Source organism: Gambusia affinis, linkage group LG17, assembly GCF_019740435.1.
Source record: "Gambusia affinis linkage group LG17, SWU_Gaff_1.0, whole genome shotgun sequence".
NCBI classification, from domain to species: Eukaryota; Metazoa; Chordata; class Actinopteri; order Cyprinodontiformes; family Poeciliidae; genus Gambusia; species Gambusia affinis.
This window is the reverse complement of record NC_057884.1, coordinates 9,443,338-9,467,435: the sequence shown is the minus strand read 5'-3', so window position 1 is coordinate 9,467,435 and position 24,098 is coordinate 9,443,338. Positions and strand designations below refer to the sequence as shown.

At 37.3% G+C, this 24,098-nt stretch overlaps 1 protein-coding gene across 1 annotated transcript; it reads left to right on the top strand.

The window, feature by feature from the left end:
* The first annotated feature begins 438 nt into the window (after window positions 1–438).
* On the top strand, window positions 439–19,219 carry slc45a2 (solute carrier family 45 member 2). Its single transcript, XM_044144061.1, has 7 exons — window positions 439–1,151; window positions 5,759–5,935; window positions 12,614–13,008; window positions 13,409–13,552; window positions 16,599–16,722; window positions 17,256–17,461; window positions 18,998–19,219. The coding sequence occupies exons 1-7, from the start codon at window positions 698–700 to the stop codon at window positions 19,217–19,219; spliced, it is 1,722 nt and encodes a 573-aa protein (XP_043999996.1). The 5' UTR covers window positions 439–697.
* The last annotated feature ends 4,879 nt before the right edge of the window (window positions 19,220–24,098 follow it).

Sequence of the window (24,098 nt, the reverse complement as noted above, 5' to 3'; positions counted from 1 at the left end):
TAAGCTACTGCTTGTTACATTACTTCATTTTCAGTATTTATAACCAGAAATGCATAACAACACATACAAATTGGTTGAATAAATTAAATGTGCGCTGGCCATCTAACCGGCACTGTGCAGCAATGAAAGGGAGAGGCACTTTGGCCTTACACACAGTGATGCTTTGTTCCAAGCTCCATGTCAAGAATCTTTAATCCTATTTTTTTTTTTTTTTTCAGGCACTTTTTGTTTTTGTCTTCATGTTTAGTTATGCCTACTAAAATCAAAAGCCAAGATAAGAAAAGTCCCAATTGAAGTTTGTCCATAACAGATTGGTGTGTTTTTTTTTACTTTCCAGCCAAATTAAGGTCGTACACTTGCTGCACATGATGGCACACACACTCACATGACTGATGTATTTACTACTATTAAAACAGAAGTGGGGAGGGGGGTGCTTAATGTCTCAAGAACACTCTCTTCTCTCCTCCTTCTTCCCTGGGTCCTGCTTTCCTGCCCTCAGTTAACAGAACAGCCTTCCACTTGTTAAGTCATGCTAACTGGATCTTGGACTTATTGCTCAGCTATGCAATAGAGAGGAGGATTAGCTAAGCACCAGAGCAAGGACCTAGACTTTTGCCGCTTCTTTGATCACTTTTAACAAAGATTCTTCTTCGTCTTCTTCACTTGTGTTCCTACATCTGTGTAATTACTCTCCACAATGACCATGCTATCAGAGGACCAGCCTGCAAGGCCTCAAGCCTCCAAACACGTCACCACATCTTTGCAGCAGTACACCACAGACTACCCTGGCTCCAAAGAGGACTACTTGACCAGCGGAGAGAGCGCCGTGTTTGGGATTGTGGAGCCCCCCAGACGCTCTCGAGGTCGCCTTATCCTGCACAGCCTCGTGATGTTTGGTCGGGAGTTTTGCTACGCTGTTGAGGCAGCCTTTGTGACTCCGGTGCTGCTGAGCGTGGGCCTTCCTCGCAGTCTGTACAGTCTCGTGTGGTTGATCAGCCCCATCCTAGGGTTCCTACTGCAACCTGTTATCGGCTCGGCCAGCGACTACTGTCGCTCCCCTTGGGGGCGGCGGAGGCCTTACATCCTGGTCCTTGGCATCATGATGCTGATAGGGATAAGCATGTTCCTCAATGGAGATGCTTTCATTTCAGGTGAGAGATGGTGATGTTTGGTACATGTGAATTTTTTTCCAGAGTTAAGATGGAGCTATTTTAACATCACCCGACAATTGAGCCATTTGGAATTTGCCATTTTCTTTAATGTTACCTGTTAATCAAAGCCAATAACAATGGATTTCTCTCAGTTTTAAATGTTAAAGTCCTACTGGAACAATTAGAAGCTTATCACTGTCATTAGTTTAATCTGACTCGAAACTGTAAGAAGTATTAAGGAGTTATTATTATCTGCAACTTTTACATTTCATGTGTGCAACAAACAATTGCCAACCCTGGGGCAAACATGAATGGGCATCTTGAAGTATTTCTTAATGGAAACCTGGAAAGTCTGACTTTGTGGTATCAAAACAAAAACAAAACATAGATGATCATATGATGTTGAAACACCTGAGAAAACGTTCTTTATTGCCTTGCTTTTACGGTTATTTCATTTCATAGAAAATTTGATGATATTCATTTACACGAAAACTGATACATTATTAAAAAATAAGTGGAACAAAGCAGAACTAATCCAAACTAATGTAACAACATGAGGCTAACTTTGAAGATTCTACTTTTTCTTACTTTTCATCACTGGGAACATCAACCTTTACTTACAGTTGATAATATTTTTGCACATTTCTGTAAATTATATCTCATAGTTTTTTATCCAGACTTTTTCTTCTAACTATTGACCTTTTGAGAAAAAAAAAAAACATTTTGCTGACTTAAAGTAAAATATTTGAGCAAAAGACCCCAAGACATTCCTGTTTTAAAATTGAGATCGTAGCTTTAGGAACTCAGCTAGTGTCCCCTGGAACTGATGTATGATGAGAAAATATCATTTAGTGTGAAGGGGTAAAACCAAAAAGGTTTTCTGGGAATCAGCAAGGCTCCAGGGAGGATCACGAGAAGATCGCCACACAACTGGTGACCGTAATTTTATAGAAAAGGAGGATAAATTGTATTTACTCGAAAGGCTGTCTACATAAACTGTTTTACTGAGAATGTCACTTATTTTTGTGTGTGTGACAGCTCAGCTTTATTGCTACCACAAGATCAGAGAGGGCTGAACTGCATCGCTCAAACATTGTCCCAGCACCAGAGAGAAATCACTTCAGTGGTTTAAAAGGACTCAGAGTCAATTTACCCTTTTACCTATTTCTTCTCTAGTGTTATACTGGTGCATTTGCATTTCCTCCCTTCCTGTTTTCATTTCATATCCATAAACAAACTCGTTCATGGCTGTATAGATAAAGTGTCAATTTGTTTTTACTTATTGCTTCGATATAGAAATATATAAAGTTCTCACGTCTCAATTGATTTTAATCCTAAATTGTTTTCTTTAACATTGTGTAGTGTGAAGCTAACAAAGCCACAGATGTCTAACATCTCTAGGTAAAATAACCCTCACCCATTGAGAGATACATTTTAAAAGCCGGATATATCTTTTAGAAAATATCTCCAAGACCAATTATTATTATTTTTTATCATACACAAATACGAAAGAATATATATGAAAAATGCTTGTTATAATAGAACAAGTAATATATTATTACTTGCATGAGTTTATTTCCTTTGATAAAAGTCTTCAGTTTTTTTTCTCTGTCCTTGAATGACCTTTTTCTCATGTTGTTTGGGTAAGCTCATTAAATCTGCGTGTTTCTCTCAGTTATAGAAAATGCCTTCATAATTGTCAGCATCTCTTTCCCACTTTGATTAGAAAAAAGAAAAAACTATGGTTTGTCATTTCTGTTGAAGTCCACTTCTTTTCAGGTCTTAACAGACTGTTGCTTTTCATGTAGAACAAAAATACCTGACAGAGCTCAGTTTAATTATCACAGGTCTAAATCTTGTTGACGTCTTTCTCCTACTTCATGTTTGATTAAGAAAGAAGAAACTGATTCACTTTTTTTTCTGAAAAGGTAATAAAAGTAAGCTGTAATTGTTGCCTTTCAGACACTCTCTAGTGTTCTATTGCTTTAATGCACAGCAAGGTCCAAGCTGCAGACACAGTGTTTTTTTCTCCTCCTTGTGCTATAAACACTCACAGCAATCTCAAAGCCCCAGATTTTCTCTTTTTTTTGTTGAACATCTCTTTATTGAAGAGCTCTGACCAAAGCTTAGAAAGAAGCTACAGGGAGATGAAAAAGTTAATAGGCATGAAAAGCAAAGACAAGCAAATCACTTTATCTCTTAAAGCTTTTATTGAATTAGGAAAGTTAGAGATTGTTAACTACGTCTCAGTGAAACATTAATGTCTCCTCACTGAACATTCCTCTCTAAACCAGTTTACGTCCCCTTTTCCATGTAGCAGTTCCCATGACGACAGACCTTATTCGGTTGCTGCCCTAAAAAGACACACTCTCGAAAAAAATAAATAAATGAATTTGTGAATCAACGATGATGCTATTTAAAACATTTCTGATTCCAGAGTTAACACTGAGCTCTGGTCGGCTGTAACCCTACATTCACTCTCACCACTGGGTGCCAGCTCCTCTTTTCATGGGTCTTCTGTTGTGCTTTTGTTCAAACGTGTTTGTCCACAAGAATGAGAGACAAGATTTACAAGCAGTGCTTTTTTAAAGAGTGCAGAATAATTCAGTCCACGTTTTTTTTTTTTTTTTTGAGTTCTTCTCAAAATGAAATGTTGTGCTTGTCCAATTCTAATAATGTCCAAATACCAAAGATGCATTAAGAATATTGTTCTTAGTTTGTTTGGTTTTTTTGTTTTTGTTTTTTTCAAAAACAGAATAAAGGTTTCAAAAATCTCAAACGATAGTTTAAAAATCATTTATTCTCATAATCCTTAGAGACAGAATGATCTTCTCTGCAACTATTGTTATTTTTTAAATGTAAATGATTTAAAATGGTTCCATACAAACTTTTTTAAAGTTTAAAATATGTGTAATGTAGTACAAGTTTACTTTAAACCACAGATAACTGAGATGTAGGAGTGAACATGAGATCTGTTGTTGCATTTTTATCTAGCATGAAGTAAAAACAAATAAAAGTGTGACAAGAGAATAGGATAGCTGCCACTGCTAAGTTATTGGGCTTTAAGTAAACACACGTTGCTCCACTTTCTTGCATATTTTTTTTTCCTTTGGTTTTAAGCTTTTATTTTTCCATTTATCTTCACAGCAGAATATGCAAGAATAAAAATGCTTCCTGCACTCGTGGCATTTTGATTAGTATTTTCAGTCAGCAGGTGTCTTTGAAGACGAGATGCATCAAATTTACAAAAATAGGAAGAATTGAAGCGTTTACTTTGTCATAAGCAGAGAAGATGAAACTTGGCAGCTCTGTGGGTGGGACTTTGAAACCGTACTAAAATTCCTCACCGCAGGCGGTCCTTACTCATCTTAACTATGACCAAAGCAGTTTACCAAGAGCAGCAGGAGTCACAGTGGAGTCGCAGTCAAGCCGAAAATGACTTAAGACAATCTTTGTTGTTCTTTGTTATATGATAATTTGCAAATAATGGGTTCTATTGTCGCTGGTGCTGTTTGTGTTGCAATTATGTCCTTGTTTTAAACACTGACATTGGGAGTTTAAAGGAACTGACTAATTGATTCGAACCCAATTGGTGTTCAAGAAAAGTAAAGATTGCATGACAATAATGACTGATGCTTGCATAGCCCAAAAACGATCAAATGATTGAAATTGTTACTTTGGCTTTATAAAGTTGTTAGTAACTGATCAATTATTCAAGCAATATTTATCATACCATACCTTACTTCCCTTACAAAAAAATCCCACGAAAGTCACATGTGGTTCGCACAAATTTTATATGTGAATCATGTGAACAATGGTGTATGTGATTTTGAACGTTAGTAAAATCACATGTGATTCACATGTGAATCACACATTTCCACCTGTGATTCACACATTTCCACATGTGAAAATCACATGTGGAAATGTGATCACATGTGAATAACATGTGATTTTACCACAAGCGTTCCAAAACTGATTCATTATTCACAGGTGATTCACATTTATCATACCATACCTTACTTGCAGAGCAAATATACAGGCGTTTAAAGATTTAAAAACCAGAAAAAGAATTTTAAAATAGACTCTAAGTTGAATTGGAAGCCAATGCAATGAAGTCAGAACTGGAGTAACCCTGATACGCTCATATTTTCTTCATATTTAATTCCAGTTAGAATTAGAAGTAGAAATCGGGCATCAGCTCTTTGTACCATTTGCAGGCGTGATAGAGCGACAAGGCCAAAACCTAGTAACAGAGAGCTAAGTAATCCAAGTGGAAGGTTGTAAACGGATGAATGACAGTTTCCAATTCACACGTGGAAATAAAAGGCTTAACTTTAGACAGACCTTTAAGGTGATGGTAAAAGAATTTCACCAATCTATTTACGTGACTATCAAACTAAGGACAACCTCAACTTTTAGTCTTAGACACGTCTTCAAATGAGGGATCAGGGGAGCAAGATCAACACATCATGTATTGGAGTTTAATTTCTCTGTTTAAATGTCATTTATGTGATTGCACTTGAATTTTTTTGTACACTTCATTTGTAGTTCGGTTGTGCTAATGTGTGTGTGTGAATGGTGATGAGCTGTTTTCTTGTTTCTTGCAGCGCTGGTCAGTGACAGGTCATTGAAGAGCATCTGGGCCATCGTCGTGGTGATGTTCGGGGTCGTGCTGTTTGACTTCGCTGCTGATTTTATTGACGGCCCTATCAAGGCCTATCTGTTTGATGTGTGCTCACATTCAGACAAGGAGAGAGGCCTGCACTACCATGCTCTGTTCACAGGTATCCCACATCTGTGCACATGCAGTTTCTTGTCTTAGTGTGTCCCTCACAACTTCCTTTGGGGATTTTAACTTGATCTATTCTGCTTCCAAGGAAGTATTTTGTAACATTTGCTTGTTCTGTGAGATGTTGGGTTATTTTAGCCTCCTGAATTACTCATGCAACTCTAGTGGCTATTTGGGCTGTGTGAGCGTTCATGGCAGTGATTCAGGACTCAGGAGAACATGCTTTTGATTTCTGCTGTGAATGGGCAGAGTAGCAGTGACTAATGACAATTTTGTTTAACAAATGGAGCTAAAATGTAAACACAGAAATGGAATGTCAAGCTGTGACTGAGCTTTTAATCTGACTTCGTGGGCAGCAACAAATGGCAAAAGTCATTAAACGAGCATTTGATAAATTACAGTTTTCGCTAAATGACAATATCACCACTCTTTCAGCCCATTAAATGTTGTCAAAAATTCTTCAAGGTTGATCCAAGAGGTTGTTGCTACTCTGACTGGTGGGAGATTAAATGATCTGAACTTTTTGCTTAAATAAAGTGGGGAAGATCATGCGTGTCACTTATATTTTAAATCTTGACAATGGAGCATCAGAAGCCACCCCCTCTATTCAGTGTCCATAAATCTGATTCTGCTTACTCCTTTCTCAGACCATCTCTGCCTTTAAGAGTGTTTTAGGTGCAGATTCACTTTGTTTTGCGTTTTTCTATGTCGTTTCTGAGAAGCATGTGGACAGACAGAAGCACATCTACATTTGCACTTCTAATAAGCATCAACAAACATCCATTGTACTTTGACGCTCCTCTTACATCTGAATTTTCCAACTGTGGGGGCAATACAGGATATTTCTAATCTATTCTAAAATACATCAACCTTAACCAAGAGATTGATGAGTCCGTTGCATGTTGCTTTTATGTAACTTCAACATATAAAAAGTTCACTGGGATGTCTGAGTGAGAACCCTGGAGGTTTCTGTTAGTGTTAGGGACAACCTGACTTGTTTTTTATAGGTTTAAAGACTTAAATAATTATTGAGGGGGAAACGGGTCAGTTGATTAAATAATGGGAAACAGCTGTGAGGATAACAGAACACTATCATAATGCAACTTAAATGGTAACAAAGAAGTCAAAAAAACCAAACAATAAGCAAATCAACACATCAAGTTGAACATAAACACAAAATTTGCACAGATTACAAAAACTAGACCAAGTCTTTAACAATAGTCAGAAAGCGATAACTTTTTACAGGTTATAAGTTTCAATTTAACTAAGTTTGTGGGCCCACACAGACTGAATACAAATTGTGTTCTGCATATCCTTTCACCTTTGGCTTTTTTTTCACAGATTTCTGAACTCAAGTGATTGTTACTAAATACCTAAAGTAAGAAATCAGCAGAATGCATTGCTGAAATGACACGGTGAGACTGAAAGTCTTCTTTTCGTTTGCATGCTTTGCAAACGAGCCATGACTTCTTCTTGTAGTCAAGGTGTTCATATGGTTGTTATAAAAAGCCTTTTGCAGCTCTTTGTAGTGTGTCCTCCACACAGTCACACAGACTCATGTTTTGGTTGGATTCTTTGTGAATCTCTATCTGCACATTTCTCTCAGGTCGTGAGCATGATGGGCTTGAATGAATAGTTTCCTGCTTTCTGCTGTCAGGTAGAGAAAAGTGCAGATCGTTTCAGGTCGACACAGGCACATACTCGCTGCAAAGATTCTCTGAAACATTCTGAACGACGTGAGCTAACAGGGAGGCGGGTAGATGTGGATTTCCTGCAGATTTCCACTTATTTCCAGATGTCTTGCTTTTCCTCTAAAGACTTGTAGTCCCATTTAGTGTGCAGAATCTGAGGTAACCTGAGCTGCAGTTGCATCCACACCTTTCGTATCCTGGATCCTTTCACTTCTCACTTTACGCTACCTGGGTACACATTTGAAGGGAAAATTAGGTTTTACATTTTTATTCTGGGAAATATGTCTATGATTTGGCAATATTAGACCTTTAAAGTATAAACTCAAATTTTAAGAAAATTACTCCGAGATATATTCTTCAATTTCTGACAGTTGGATGGAGGCCGGTGACATTTAATTTAACCTCATTTCATTACACTGTGCAGCAAGTTTAGGGGCATATTTCCAGCTGAAATTAAACTCATAACCTTTGCTTTAAATGTGGTAAATATTGTAGTGATTATTTGGTAAAGTGTAGAAACCCCAGTGGGCTTTGAAAATAGTAGTTCGGAAGACGAGAAAAAAAGTACTTTAGAATGTTTTTATGACAGTCATTTGCGAAAGTGTGAATAAGCCTTGAGTCTTTCTTCATTTTAAAATGCTACAAATCCAAAGTTAAATGTGAGTTCAAAGGATTTTATATCATGGGCTAAAAGAAAATTTGGGGAATTATGAGGTGAAAAGAAACTGGTAAAAAATTATACAAATCTGAAGAGTGCTCTTCGGAAAAGATATTTTTCCACACAAAAATTTGATGACAACCTTTCACCACTGGTACAGTTGCCAGTTTTGCATATCTAAGAGACTAAGAGATTCGTTTCCATTCATCATTGCATAATAGTTCAAGCTCAGTGAGATTGAAAAGAAAACACCAGATTGCCACAAATTTGTTGGTGGATTTAGGTCTAGGCTTGGACTAGACCATTCTGTCAATGTAGCTCTGGATGTATATTAAGGTTGGTTGTGCTGCTGGAAGGGGAACTCCACACCAGCCACAACCCTTTAGGTTTCCTCTTGCAGTTTGTCCTGTTTTTAGTTTGAACTAAATAATAACATAATCCTCATGCTACCAACATGTTGTAAAAAACAGTAAGATATATCCTGATCCAAACTACATTGTAGTTCAGTTTACTGAACAGCAAATCACTTTGGTTGAAATAAGACAAATATGCAGCAGGGATTAAAGACCCTAGAAACGGCGTGACTCATCCTCAATATACGTCCTAGAGACAGAACACATTTTGCCATTTCACATAAATCTGTGAAGCACCACAACTTCAAAAATACTTCCAGAGTGAGACCTCCAAAAACCTGCGTAAAAGTAGAACAAGATCAAGAAAATACCAGAGGGGTAATTATGGGGTGAGATGATGCGTTTGGTGTGAGCGTCAGCGGAGGAATCAGCTGCCAGCAAGCGCCGGCTGGCGTTGAGCATGCAAGTCAGCCAGTAATCCGGCCCTGAGCTCATCATGTGCTGCAGTCATGGGTCTGGGCTGAGAGAAACACAGGCCAGGCACATGACTCTCGAGATCCCACCGTGCCACTGCTGGAATGTGAGGCTTTAGGAAGAAAGGGCAAAAGTTGTGAGCTTCTCTGTTTTGTTTTGGTTTGTTTATTTATTCCTTTATTTTTTCTTATCACATCCTTGCTTTTATTATGGTGGCGCTGCCGTGTAGATGCAGTCCTAGCAACAACAGCAATCAAAGCAGACAGTTTGGGTGTCAACAAATCCCCGTCACATAACAGAAGTCAAGCAGGTACAGCAATAAATTTTATTAACATGTTCTGACAAAATACCAGTATTTTCATTTAAGCTCAATATTGAAAACAAACTGGAAAAAATGTTTCCTGAGTTAAATGAGTCTAACAAATCCCTTTTTTTCCCAAACCTTTACTGCTTCAGGGTTAGTAGATGTTTTGTGAGATCTGTAGCAAAAAGAAGTCCTGTTGGACGGTTTTTAACATCTCAGTTTCAAATACTTTTATTGAAAAATATATTGCATTTATGTAGGTGTAGGTGTATTCTCTAGAGTTCTTCTGGGCCCACTATTAAATAATTGACCAAATCCTTACCAATGCTGACACGTATATTTCAGTGTTTTGTATTCATTGAATTTTGGAGGATTGATCATAGAACAAAGTGTACTGGCCACAGACCAATGGTTTCAATGTTTTGATCACTTTTTTCATTCACTTCTGTGGCATTATAAATTATGTTGTGTTAAATGACCCAAAAGAGGACTGAATCCCTGTATGACAGCCTCATCTCTCAGACTGTATATTTTGAGAGAGCACTCAAGATATGAAAGGAGCTTTGAACTGGAAAAAAATAGAATGGATATTACCTGACTGAAGATTCCTTGCAAAAAAAAAATAAAAATCCTTCAGAATGTCATTATGTCTATTCTTTTTTTCTGAAGTTGCCTTTAAATGTTTTTTTTTTCTTCTTAACGGGTATATGTGAGTCGTTTGATCACGTTTTTAATCAGTCTTGCTGCAACCATTTTTTATTGCTTTTCCGCTTCCATGTAATTGCTTTTTGATTCATATAGAATTTCTTCTGGGCTCTATGAAATATTTCCTCTCTTATATGCTGCTCTTTCTAACTTTTCCAGTGTCATCAAGGGCCCCAATATTCTCTGCTGTGGGGCTCTCCAGGGGCCAAAAGCTCCCAGCTTCTGCTGAAAGGAAAAAAAAGAAAAATCTCTAAACCTATGTTAATGATCCAGAACATAAATAGAGATCATGAAGTTGAGAGGAGATCAATCATCCAGTCAAGCAGAAGAAACTGAAGCCTCAAACCTCAAGTGGTTAATACTAAGCTTGCCTGTTTCTTAAATGTAGAAAAATGGCCTCATTACATTTGGACTACATTTGGAGAAGACTGAACTTCAAAGTGTTTAAAAGCAGTCATTTGAATCAGAGAGCCAATCAGAGCACATTTGTTATATAATTCACTCTGAGCATAGTGCAGGTATGTGAAGTGTTTTTTTCTATACTTAAGTAAACATTATATAAATGTTCCTTCAGTAAGGCAGCATGCATTAAAGAAACAACAAAGGTGTTGACTTCAGAGCTCAGCCGCTAATTATACAGTTATAGAAGCTTCCTGTTTTACTCTTGTTACCATAAAACGTCAGCTGCTTTGTTCTGAAATGCTCATTAAGGTTGTTGTCTCAGACCTTTTCTTGGTTTATTTCTACAGAAAAGACATTGGGAAGAGTCAATAATGAAAGTGTTAGAGTGGGGACTGATGTGACATTAAGAAATCACATGACAGGTGTCAGGTGTATTTTCAGCTAAGTAACTGCAGTCTTTAGTTATCAATGTTAACTATAAAACAGCTAAAATTGATAAAAATTCAGATTCTTGAGGGGTCTCATTTGCTGCCTGATTATTGACTTTGTGTCTCATTTGCATTCCAGCAGCTGCATTCAGACAGAAACCAGAGTGCCCTCATTTTCTGGTCCAGAATAATCACAACTATGAAGCAAGTGTTAACATATGGAACGGCCGTACACAAAGTATTCACCCCTCATTTTGAACCTACATCCATGTAGCAAACCATGATGTGCAGTTTATCTTTTGCTGCTGTTAATTAATTTCCAAAAATATATGGATTTTTAAAATAGGGTAAATCTAACATTCTTTCTTCCATCTATAAATTATTATCTTAATTTTCTTTATTCCACCCTGTTTCCTTTTTGTTGGTTCTGCGTATAAATACATTAACAAGTTGTGCTGGTTTGATTTGCCTTCCAAGAACTTACAACTTAGAAGGTAAAGCTTAAACCCTGAAACAAGCTGAATTCAGGAAACATAATGATACAAAGTTGTGGGGGGAAAAAACTGAGAAATTTTTATACGTACATGTTTTTATACTATTTTTTACCTATAAGAATGAGTCACCTGTCACACAAGACAATAGGTGTGAAAAAATGACAACAGCCTATAAAATATCTACAGAACAGGTTTTTCTTTTCTTTTTTTTTCTTTTTTTTTGCTTCCTCACAAAGTGAGGAAGTTCTGATCCTCATGTTCCGCATGAGGATCAGAACTACAGAGTCAGTAGGTTGTGATATGATCAACTGTCTCCATTATTTATGAGAACACTTCATTATATAAAAAAGCTGACGCACAGTGATTTAATGGTAAGATCGTAAGAAGGGATGAAATGTCAACCTTTGGTTATGAAATGGGGGTGCAGATTAGTGAATGTGTGAACGGATCCACATACCCATTGTTCGCATTCAAATACAGTTTTGGGTTGGAAAGACTTTGAAAAACATTTTCCAAAGTGGACAGTGTGTGTGGGATAAAAATAAATAGATTTTTTTTAAAAAACAATAAACTTTCATGTTTGTATTGTCCAGGTAATGATTGAGCAATCAAAGGAATCAGAACTGATTTAACAAATATATTCCTGCAGGTCATGTAGCTCCCGATCTGTACTGCATCTGGGCTGACAGAAAAAGTCTGGGCCTCGGGATGGTGCTCACTATCAACCACAAGAAATGGACAGATACAAACGCTATACACATACAGTAATTATAAAGGGCTGTTAACATTTAAAACTTAGCCTGCAGCATAAAGTATAAAGCTAACCTTCTAATAAAATATAACAATAAAAGCAATTAACTGCATTCAAAAGTCAGACATAAAATATTTAGAATAAGGAATTGTTTTTGTGAAATGCTTGAGATAACACCAACTTAAAGGTGATGAGGCACTCAGCATTATTTTTATGTCATAGTGAGGAGAAGACATACAGTATCTGTGGTTGATGCCACTAATATGAGTCAGTCCTCACTAACATAAGTGTAACTGGCTATTCATCGTTTGTCTGTGTTAGTGCTGTAGCACCTTGAGATGTTTTGTTGCCTCATTTCTCTGGCTCACATTAGAATCATCAACTTTTCTCATTTCTACCTCTGTGTCTTTCAGGACTGGGTGGAGCTTTTGGCTACCTGGTGGGAGCGATGGACTGGGGCCACTCTGTTCTCGGTCGTCTTTTGGGCTCCGAGTACCAAGTCATCTACTTCTTCTCGACACTCACCTGGGGCTTCTTCCTCACCGTGCACCTGTTTAGCATTCCAGAACAATCTCTGTGCAAGGACCCCTCAGTGTCTGACTGCTCCTCTCCCAGTACCCTCCGCTTACTGGGCTCCCACAGCAATGGTTACGGAGCACTCAGTAAGGAGTCCAGCTCTACCGCAGCCCCCACATCTGTTTCAGACGTCAGGCCAAGATCCTATTCAGCTTTGGGCGAAAGGCCTCGATCCTTCTCAGCTCTGGGAGAAGCTAACGCAGTGACATCCAGTTCCAAGCAGCCAAACAAGGTGCGTGGTCTGTGGGTTCCTGCTAAATCCATCATTATGAGTCTACTTTAAAAGCAGTTTGAATATACATTGGAGTTTGGATTTTTGTTGTTTCATACCTAATTATTATTAATTTATATTTTTAAAAGATGAAGAGAAGATGGAAGTTGGGAAACCATAATTTTCCAAATCTCTTATTTACTGTCTTTATCTTCACTTTGACCTTTCTAACCCAACATGTGACACCCTCTATCCTTTGTATATCGTAACTTGACCTTGATTCCGCTAAAAAAGTCTTTTCCTCTCTGAATGCTTTCTTATCTGTCGAATCTTTGAAATCTTACCAGAACGACAATTAGTCAAATGTGACTGCAAGTCTTCGAAGAGGTTAGAATTGATCTTTGATCTTCTGCTTCCACAGGAGCAGAAGAAGATGACGTTCAGGTCCCTGATGAAAGCTATAATCCACATGCCAAACCACTACCGTTGCCTGTGCATCAGTCACTTGCTGGGATGGGCGGCTTTTCTCTGCAACATGCTCTTCTTTACTGATTTCATGGGACAGGTAATGATTAGTTTGGATTTGCATTTGTGCTTTCCTTCCTGGAATATGATAAAAAATAGCAATTTCAGAGAAATAAAATCTAAACTCTTTCAATATACCGTATATATCTTTTATAAAATAATGGTTGCAAAGGGGGGGGAAATTGTGGTGAAATGCCAATTGTTGCAGCCATGCACAATCAGACTCGTTTTATACAAAAAAAATGTACCAAATATCTAATTATTTTTCCATCATAAGGCATTTTACATTCTGTCAAAAGCATCCTTTTTATTCAAAAGGAGCCCCTTTTTTATTTGATATACACAGATAAATCAAAAATGATTTATACACTGGGGAGATTCAGTTCGTAATAATTTTTATACAACCAAAATCTCTTATGAGAATAAAACAACTTAAAAAGTATAGATCTAGATTGCTCATGTAGCACCAGACCAAAAAGATCCTGGGTGGATAACAGCATACAGTTTCACCACATCTAGAAGGAAGTGGAGGAAATATGTAAGACACCGAGTCACCATCTCTATGTCCTCATCATATGGATTCACAGCACATCCCAATCTTTGGTTTTATAACCGTCTGCTAGAGCATCTTCCATTTCAGGAGTCCATCTACTAATGGATAATGCTGTGTCCGACTGAATGTGCAATTACTGTAATTGATTCTTTCCCTCAAATACCTTTCTGTCTGTTGTTTGCTGGAAATCCCTTACATGTGTTCTGTTCTCGGTATGAGTTTCACAGAGGAAGACAATGGGTGACAGGTTATTGGCTATTTCCACTTTCTGTGCAAATAACCACTTACAAACATGAGCAGTTTAAATGTTCATAAAGCCCCATAGTCCTCTGAGACAGTTTTTAATTTGGAGTTCCTCCAAGCCTACTTCATTCTGTACTGCTTCCAGACAAGCAAGTTAGCTCCTCGGAGAGGAGAGATATCTACTAAGAACTTAACCTTCAGCTAGAACCTCACTTCAGAAAACTTGAACTCCTCCTTTACCACAAAGGGCACCACTCTGGCTGCTGACCAATGGGCTGATCTAGAACCCTGCAGAACAACCAAAGCAGGACATTTCTCTCTGTAATGAGCTTTTATTCCTTTTTCTAGGTTACCTCGTGGCAAATCCCGCAGCCAGTGAATCAGCTTGGTAAAAACATTTCATGGAGGTCTTTTACAGTCTAATTAAGATGTTAATGAAATTCTGTTTCAGTCTATCAAACTGAAGAATGAGGCCAGGGGCCTTCATCGTGTATCCATATGCGATGAGGTGGGAGTGAGAACAGAAATAGAACCGGCAAATAAAAAAAAAAAAAAAAAACATAATGGAGAAAATTTGGAACATTAAACCCCTTTGGCCTGAAAGAAGGACGTGGTGAAATGTACATACATATAGCAACGTCCTTAGCAAACAGCCTCTAGATCATTGGGTGATGGAGTCAATAATCTCAACCCACATCTGTCTCATTTTTCTCCAGGTACTTTTCCAAACCTTTCCCTGCAACACCTGAGATTATCAGACACTCCACAATGTGTCAGACTGATAGTTTCTCTCCCAAACTAGTCTGCTCACTGTATTTTCAATATTCTTCCAGTGTGAACACAAAGTGCACAGCTGAACAGTATGTGTGATTTAGCACATAAAATGACAAATAAAGCTCCAAATAATGGTTACGCAATCAGAAAAAAAGCAAATTATATGTTTGAGCACAACTCATCTTACTGGCCTTGTGACTGTTTTGTAGGCTATTTGTCCTGCTGTTAGTTATTTACCATTTATGTCTTAGGACTTCTAGTCATTTAGAAATGTAATGATGTGTGGGTGACTAATTCTGATAAAGTTCCAGCACTAAAAGAAAAAGATTTAAAAACTATAATGTTGTGCAGTAATACCAAAATCTACATGAAAATATTTAATCTTTGACCACTCTGTGTTGTGCTCCACAGTGATTGTTTCCTCTGGGTACACTGATTTACTTGCACGGCTTGCATATGAATATTAGAATAACTGGTGATACATTGTTCAAGGATAATGACATCTGGCTGGTGGATTTATTTAATTATACAAATGGTATTGAAATTAAATTCTAACCTTTTACTTTTATTTAGACTCCCCCTTGCGGCTTTCTCTTAATATGCTGATGGCCCTCACACTTTTCCACTGTGCAGTCATTATGTTAATTAAAAATAAGCTGCAAATAATCAGAGTCATATGAAGACAAGGTGGCAAAGGGAAAGCAACAAATTTATGAGGGGAAAAATAACACAGCGTTGAAACATTTTGATCTGTTTCAGCTCATTAATATGTATTTCCGTGAGGGGGCAGATGGTGGCGAAAGGATGGGTTTGCATTCTCTGACAAGCATAAAAACAGCACAATATTTCATCAATATCATATTCATAATATTTTCACATCAACAAAAGATTTTAAAAAATTTATGCTCTGCTGTTGTTAAAATGTTTTATTAATAAATTAAAATAACCACAAAAAAAAGATGATCTTATATAAGACACCAGCACAGCTTGCGTTATTAAAACATCAGTTTCTGTGTCTAATCCCTTGAAAATGTGGATCTTTTTATTATGAGATTTCCAAATATGATTCTAATATTTCTAATTCAATAATATATAGCCTCCATGTTCCCCGCTGAACCTTTTTCTCTCTATTGTTCACTCAATCTACGAAAATACGGCTTCCTTCTAGAAAGCTTCTCAAGTTTTCATGGATTCTCTAAGTTAATTTTTAAACCCATCAATAAAAACAGCTCATTGCTTCTTCTCTTCCCAGTAACAACTTTCACACAGAAGAGTGTTGTTTAGTGTTCGGAACAAGGTTTTGTACCTGAATTTCCGACCATCTGGTGTTGGTCCGAGTCAATCAAGCTGAAAATTCAACCAATTCCAGTTAACATCATATATTGTAGATTGTTGGCATTTATTACAGACGTTTGGCATTTTAAATAAAGCTGCTTATTGTTAACATTCCTTGCCTGAAACGACTTTTAAACACTCTTATTCCTGATCACACTACTCTGCTCTCCCTTTTTTGCAGATTGTTTACAAAGGAAATCCTTATGCGGAACACAACTCTACAGCTTACGCCACATATGAGAGAGGTGTAGAAGTTGGCTGCTGGGGATTGTGTATTAATGCCGTGTCTTCTGCGCTCTACTCGTGTAAGTGGATGTGCTAAGTGTCTCTGTGGCAAAGTTTGTTTCTCATTCTCCACCGTCATTATAGAAATCACCATGTATTAACGTCCAGACGCATGAGAGTCAGACGAGGTCACACGCTGAATCAGAGAGCAGTTTCCTGGTAGCTGCCTCTCATTAGCAGGTTCTGCACCAATCACCTCTGAGGCAAGCGGGGCCATGTGTACTTGAAACAAAAAGTAGATCTGAGGAAGGAAAGACCCTTGTGTAAAGTAACAACTCCAAAAGCAGAGGGAGATAATGTCCTTGATCTAAAGGCAAATTACCATATAATGAAGCTATAAAAAAATGAAACAATAAAAAATATGTTGTTTTGTAGCATTCCTCCAGCAAATAGAGTGAGGTGCCTGCATAAATGTCATTATGTGGACTATAAAAGTGAAAGTAGTAATAACATAATCCACTAATTCCCTGGGAGCAACACGCCTCACGTGCCTTCGCTGTTTTCTAATAACTTTTAGCCATTTGTGACACATTTGGTTGTGTGTTTTTACCAGACGTGCAGCGCTTCCTGCTTCCATACATCGGCCTCAAAGGATTATACTTCATGGGCTACTTTGTGTTTGGGATGGGAACCAGCCTAATCGGCCTCTTCCCGAATGTCATTGCCACGCTCATCCTCTGCAGCGTGTTTGGCGTCATGTCCAGCACGCTCTACACAATCCCATTCAACTTAATTGCAGAGTATCAGCATGAGGAGGAGGTATGTGGCCGTCTTACAGGGCCGGGATGCTTTGAATTAGAAGACAAAATATTTTATGCTTAAATCCGAGATTCTGTCATGTAATTCAAGAAGTCCACAATAAATCTGTGTGTGTTTGTCCCCTTTTAGTTTCCACCAATTGTGAGCTTGTCAGCTCTATTTATAAGTGGCATTAGAAACGGAGAGTCTTTTATGAAAACGATCCAATTAACGACTGGGTTTGCAAATGAGACTGTGCTTAGAAAACCTTTGTATGAAACTGTGGTTGCTTTGTTTACATTATTCAGCATGGTTTACTGTGCTGTCCTTGATGAAATACACTTGAGTTGAGTTGAGTTGAGTTAAACTGAATTGCTCAATACCGCACATCCAGCAATTAGTAAACTTTTTTTTTTGTACAGTACGATGTGTTTAGATTAGAGACATAAAAAATTTAATCAACCACAGATCAGTTGCTGTATTTTTGTGAACCAATCTCGCTACACTAGTCCACACAAATCAACAAGCCACTTACCAGAAATATTTATGAATGAAGGCTGGAGTGCATTTGAATTTCAACTGGATCATGTTTTATAGATTTATGAGGTTGTTGTAATACACAAGTAAGCACATAATTATGAATAATATACAGACTAAGCAATGGTAGTATTTATTTTCTTAAAAAACCAACAACATCTAAATAGTTAATGCAGCAAAGAAAAAAAGATTTGTTTTCCATTTGGTTAAAAATCACTTTGAATGAAAACTATTGCTCATACGGAGTCGTAGTTTTATTAATTTGGGGTTTTAAAAACAAGTTTTTCTTTTGTTTTTTTTATTTTTAAACTTAGTGTTTATGCAAATCATATGTTAGATATTTGCATTGGGTGTGTTTTTTTTATTATTTTGGTTTGAGTTGCGTGCTTGCGCAAGGATGGGAATAATCATAGCAATAAGGAAAAAACAACATTTATTTAACTGTTAGTATCATGAGAATTCCTGCATAATAATTTTTTATTGCGGTATGTTTTTTTAATTGAAGCCTTATTTAGAATATGAAACAGGTCTCCCTATGCCTCCATCAGTCCTGTTTTTGGCTAGTCCATGGGTATAAATGTAAATGATTAATACCAGTTGAAAGATATGTAAAAGTGGCTCAAAGGCTTTGGCATTAGGATTCTATTTTAATATTTAAATCATGTGACCCAGTTGGTTTCCTTGTGGTGCTCCAATGATAATTTGCACAAAGCTGAAGCCAACTCTTCACTTCCACAAATTGAAAGTGAAGAGCTGCATCATTGTTTGATAAGACATCAAATAATTTTGCTTATTTGTTCAAGGTATTGAAATCTAACAGCAAGCGTTTGAGTTAAGACGGAGTTAAAAATATGGGGCTATTTGAGGTATTGCCCTTATCATGTCCAGAGCTAAAGTTGCTCACTGGTCAATCTTTTATGTCACACGCATTTCTTGTTTCAGACAAAGTCAGATATTGCTATTTTGCCAGGACTCTTTCTTCCCACTAATCGTCAGTATTACTACCTGCTGTTCTTCCAGGAACAACTAAAGCTACAAGGCGGCACTAAAAGCCCTCGAGGCACCGGCATGGACTGTGCGGCACTCACCTGTATGGTCCAGCTGGCTCAGATTATTGTGGGAGCGGGCCTCGGAGGTCTGGTCATCGCAGCTGGAAGTGTAATTGTGGTTGTCCTGTCAGCCTCCGCTATGTCTTTGATAGGCTGCATTTTCATTGCTCTCTTTATCAGATATGTGGAATAATAATGCTATGAAATACATTTAATGGTGCTGTGTTAATAAATAAATAAATCATCTGTGTTATATTGTTAGATGGTCTTCTGAAACAGTGTGCTCACTTGTTTTACATTTTCTGTTTGCTGTGCAGACAAAGGTGTAACTACTCTCGTCACAGGGAGTCCACACTTCTTATTCACGTTCAGTTTCTCTTTAGTTCCACATCGGCTTTCTGATATTCGTCGAAACCATGAAACACATTGGAAGTGAAAAGATAAACATGCTGCTTTAAGTTCATGTCTCAAGTGAGAAATATAACCAGAACATATTCACTGTTACAAATTAGCACAGTGAAATTGTATTTATGTAAATTAAAACAAATTTTACCACATTGTCCTGGTAGTCCAGCACCAGAGTAAATCACAAGACTATGAACCTTCTAAGATTATTTTCAGCATTACCGCTTCTCCTTCCTTGTCATATGACCTGCATCGCAAACCTTTATTTAAGAAATAGCAGTACTCTAATAAAATAATATCGTCAAGTCATAAAGCATCTTAGATTTATGAGCGACAATGTGCAACATCAGTGTACACAGGAAAAGCTTAGGTTACAAAACATGCAAACAGTGTGAATGCTGACTTCCTGTGTTACCATGGAAATATGTAAACATATAGCCTAATAGCCTATATAAGGACAGCATAAGAATGCTAGTAAAATAGCTGAATGATAACATTATCTAATATCAGTCTACCCTATGATGTCTGTGCTGAAGAAGTTTTACTCGCCTCGACATGCTGGATCCTTGAAACCAAGTCTTGACCTACTATAAGAACAATCTGACTCAGGCGTGTTTTTCATAGGCTGCATTTTTCTTGTTTTCTTTATTAAATAATAAGGAATGATACTCATTTAAAATAAACACAATGGTGCTGCTTTAATAAATAAATAAAGCTTCTGTGTTATGTTGTTAAAATGTTTGAGGCATAGTAGTACCGATGGAGGACTGAAATTAAATTCTGAGGAGGAGAGTTAATCCTTAAACTTGGAAAAAGAAGATGCAGTCATCACAGAAAAAAAGTAAGTTTTCCATCCTAGTAATGCAGAATACTGCTGATTGTACACCCTTAATCCTAATATTCCTCCACTATCCAGGAACAGTGGTTTTGCTGTTGCTCTTTTCTTTCTAACATCAAACATTTTGTCAAGAAACTGTCCTGAAGCTAGTTTTGTGTTGTTGTTGTTGTTGTAATTCCTTGAGCTTGACACAGCCAACCAGACATTAGGATTTTTGTTAGATGTCTTATCCTTTCTTTTTGTACATTTTCTGTCTGATTACTGTGAGTAAAGGCCGCTAGCACCACAAAAAATGTCTAAGATAGAAGAAAAACATTACACATCAGCTCACTGTCTAACAAGGGTACTCCGACCTACTATCTTCTGCAGTACAATTTCTGATTATTTTCGCTGACTGATACATGGAAGCAACAGCTTACCGAAGCTGTCTTACTTGAGTTTGCTCACAGCTTTTAATAGCTAGGTGCAAACATCATATTGAAACATTTAACTTTCAGAATAATAGTCTTATTCTTAGTTTAGCCACAAGAATAAGGCAAAATTTATTATTGTTGGGATTGGGATTAGGAATAGTCTGAAGACAATTTCAGGCCACAAATCAAATTCTGAGGCTGTACATTATTTGGGGTGGGAGAATGAGTTACATTATGGTTCTATGTACAAAATATGCAAATAATAATAATAATAATAATAATAATAATAATAATAATAATAATAATAATAATAATTACAGAGTGATATCTCTCCTAAATGTCTGCCTTCACTAGTCTCCAGGTAGATTTGAGGCTGTAGTCAGAGGCTATGATGTTTACTTCTAAAGTTATGGTTACAGACAAATTAATCTGTCCTTTACTATAACCAATGATGAGTGGTGAAGAATGGAGAGTAGACCTTCTCCTTCCCTCCAGTTGATTACAGACTATCTGATCCTCACTGCTCTGCTTTGGCTCTTGCACACCTTCTTTTACTCTAGATAGGATCAATAACTGTTGTGCTGTCAGCAAATTTCGTGACGTGGTTAGAATTAAATCCAAGACATTTTACAGCAGTGTGAGCATTAACAGGGCTAAAATGAATGCCCTCAAAGGCTTCAATTTTCTGATTGAAAGTGTTAGAAAGTTTAAGTACAGTTACAGTTTGGAAAGTTGACTTCCAGAAGCTGCAGTGTTTTCACCAGCTGTTGCAAGACCTAAATATATTTACATATGATGAAAATGGTTGTTAAGAGAACAGTTTCTATCAACCTTTTTGTTTTGTTGGCAAAATGTTTAAATCATCTGTAAATGGTACTATTCATGAATAAGAAGTGATTTAAAGGTAATTCTAATCGTTTTCTCTAATTAATATGAGTTATAACATTTAATTTCTATTTGACAGCAATGAAGTATTTTTGAATTTGAGTTCAATTATGAGTTTGTGTGGGAAGTTAAGCCTGGGGATGAGTAGTGCAGGTCTGGAATATTAAATTATAGTAATGCAGGGTTAGATGTGTCCTAGATGTCAAGGGTGTCATTAGAAAATGTCTATTTCAGATTTTAATAAAACCTCCATGTGTTGCCAGATTATTTATTTGGTTGCAGGTACAGTGATTTACCTGTGATTTACCCTCTTCCTTCACTTGAGCATTCTATTGTTTTTTCCTGGGAAAGTAAAACACTTACTGTTGGTTCTGCTGATCAACTCAGTTTAAGATGTTTCATCCACTTGACTCCCCTTAGCAGCACACAGAAATTAAACAACCTTGGTAGGAAACATAGATTTCACATTCACTGCCAATTTCCTTTCCACCAACTCGTTCAGCCTCTCTGGGTCAATAACTATTTAGTGGCAGGTGGCAAATGGCATGATTCCTTCCCTGGGGTCCTAAATAAGGTCACTAGCCTCTCTAAGAAATGAAAACCTTATTTACGCTTTATAATAAGCCTCTTCCTAGCGAATGTAACTGTTGATTTTAGTTGTGATACATTCCTGTGTATTGGGGCACCTTGCGTATCATACTCTTCTTTCCATCTCAGATTTACAATATTCAGTTGTGAGTCATGGAGTAGTTTTAACATTTTTCAGCTGAGTTAGAGGTAGGTACTTCCATGCCTACGCTGCAGGCAGAGGATGGAAGTGGAACGATTTGCATGGTAACAGATTACTCTGTCACAGTTGTAAGTTTTGAGCTAGATTTAAGACATTTCAGAGCTTTGAGTCAACATACTCATTGGACATGTCAAAAATGTGTAATTTTAATGAACATCTGTGACATCTTTGGTGCATAATCAATGCCTGGGGTTCTCTGAGTAATATTAGGGCTTTGTGGGGTTTGATTTTAGAGAAGTGTTTTCACATTCGCCTCCTGAAAGGACACATGCTGTCAGAGTCAGAAATCTTTCAGATTTAAGGGTTGCTTACACAACGATAGGACGAGAGGTAATGTAAAAAGCAGTGATTTGTTTGAACTGCTTCAAACGGCCTGTTTGGACTTCTCCTCCTTTCTCCTCTGTGTGGTTTTCACTGTGACGTCGTCTGTTGTTCATCAGCTGCAATCGCCATCGACAATTAAGAACACTCTGACTTCTACTCACCTTGTGTGCATGAACAAACTCATCTATCTCATTTATGCCTTATAGTTTTCTAATAAAACATTTCCCCATAGCAAAGCAGCTCTCCATTTTGTGTGTGATGCAGCAGAATCGACCCCTGTTGCTTTTCACTCTTCGTTTTCTTCAACTAAGGAAATGGTCTCTCGGCTGCACCTCAGGAGATCAACGCTGCTTGGTATGAGTCACCGTCCGAACACCTGCCTCAGTTGCTGCCAGCTCAATAAGCCTGAATTTCCAGCTAACTGGTCTGGGTCGGCATCCTGATTCAGCTAACCTTATATCCAACAAGAATGATGTCCAGGTCTAAGAGTCCTAAACAAGCCAAAGCCAAGCATATTTGTGCAGAAAACCACCTTCTTGGAAGCTTTTAACATTGCCATCTGACTCAGCCACCGTGTGTTTGGACTCCTAGTTAAACAGGAAAATAACTGACCTGATATAACTTTTCAAATTATTGACATTTTTACAAAAGTCAGGAGCAACAACCAGCATTTTACAGACCGTTTTTGTGTAGCATTTAAGTGATTTTTGTTTTTATGTGTGCATGCGACCTGTGTGTCAAATGGCTTTCTGTTGCAGAGCGGCAATAAAAATAACTGCTGTTGTTGCTGCTTGTTTGAACGTGTATTTCATTGACCCTCTGGTCGGAAGCTGTGTTCTCAGAAGTGAGAGACCACATTGATGAGCCTCCCTGTGTTTGTCCAGGAAGATGTGTTCAGCGACATGTGGTCTTTATTATTAACAAATGAGCTGTAAAAGTGGAATCACATCAGCTTTTTATCTGAAAAGGAAATAACATAATATGTTTATAGCATGGTGGCTTGCTCATCGGCAGAGAAGGAGGAGGAGAAGAAGAAGAAATCCCCGAACTAACCCCAAAAATAAGAATTAAGTTCCAATATTAAATAATGTGCTTATGTTTTGTACAATGTTAGCAGAATGTAATTAAGTGGAAGACTTAATATTATTATTATTATTATTATTATTATTATTATTATTATTATTATTATTATTATTATTATTATTATTATTATTATTATTATTATTATTATTATTATTGTTATTATTATTATTATTATGGAAAAAAATTGTTAGTAGGGTACTGCCTTTATCTCTCCTTGTGAATGAAGAGTTAGGGTGAAAAACAAAACTCTTAATTTTGTGGATTATCTGTATTCATTTTTGGGAGGTTTTTTCTTCTTTCCTCCTTTCTTTCTTTCTTTCTTTCTTTCTTTCTT

Coding starts and splice junctions, on each gene's coding strand:
- slc45a2 (XM_044144061.1), top strand. CDS start 698: ATGACCATGCTATCAGAGGACCAGCCTGCAAGGCCTCAAGCCTCCAAA. Junction 5,936..12,613: donor CTACCATGCTCTGTTCACAG/GTATCCCACATC, acceptor TGTGTCTTTCAG/GACTGGGTGGAGCTTTTGGC. Junction 17,462..18,997: donor AGTATCAGCATGAGGAGGAG/GTATGTGGCCGT, acceptor CTGTTCTTCCAG/GAACAACTAAAGCTACAAGG.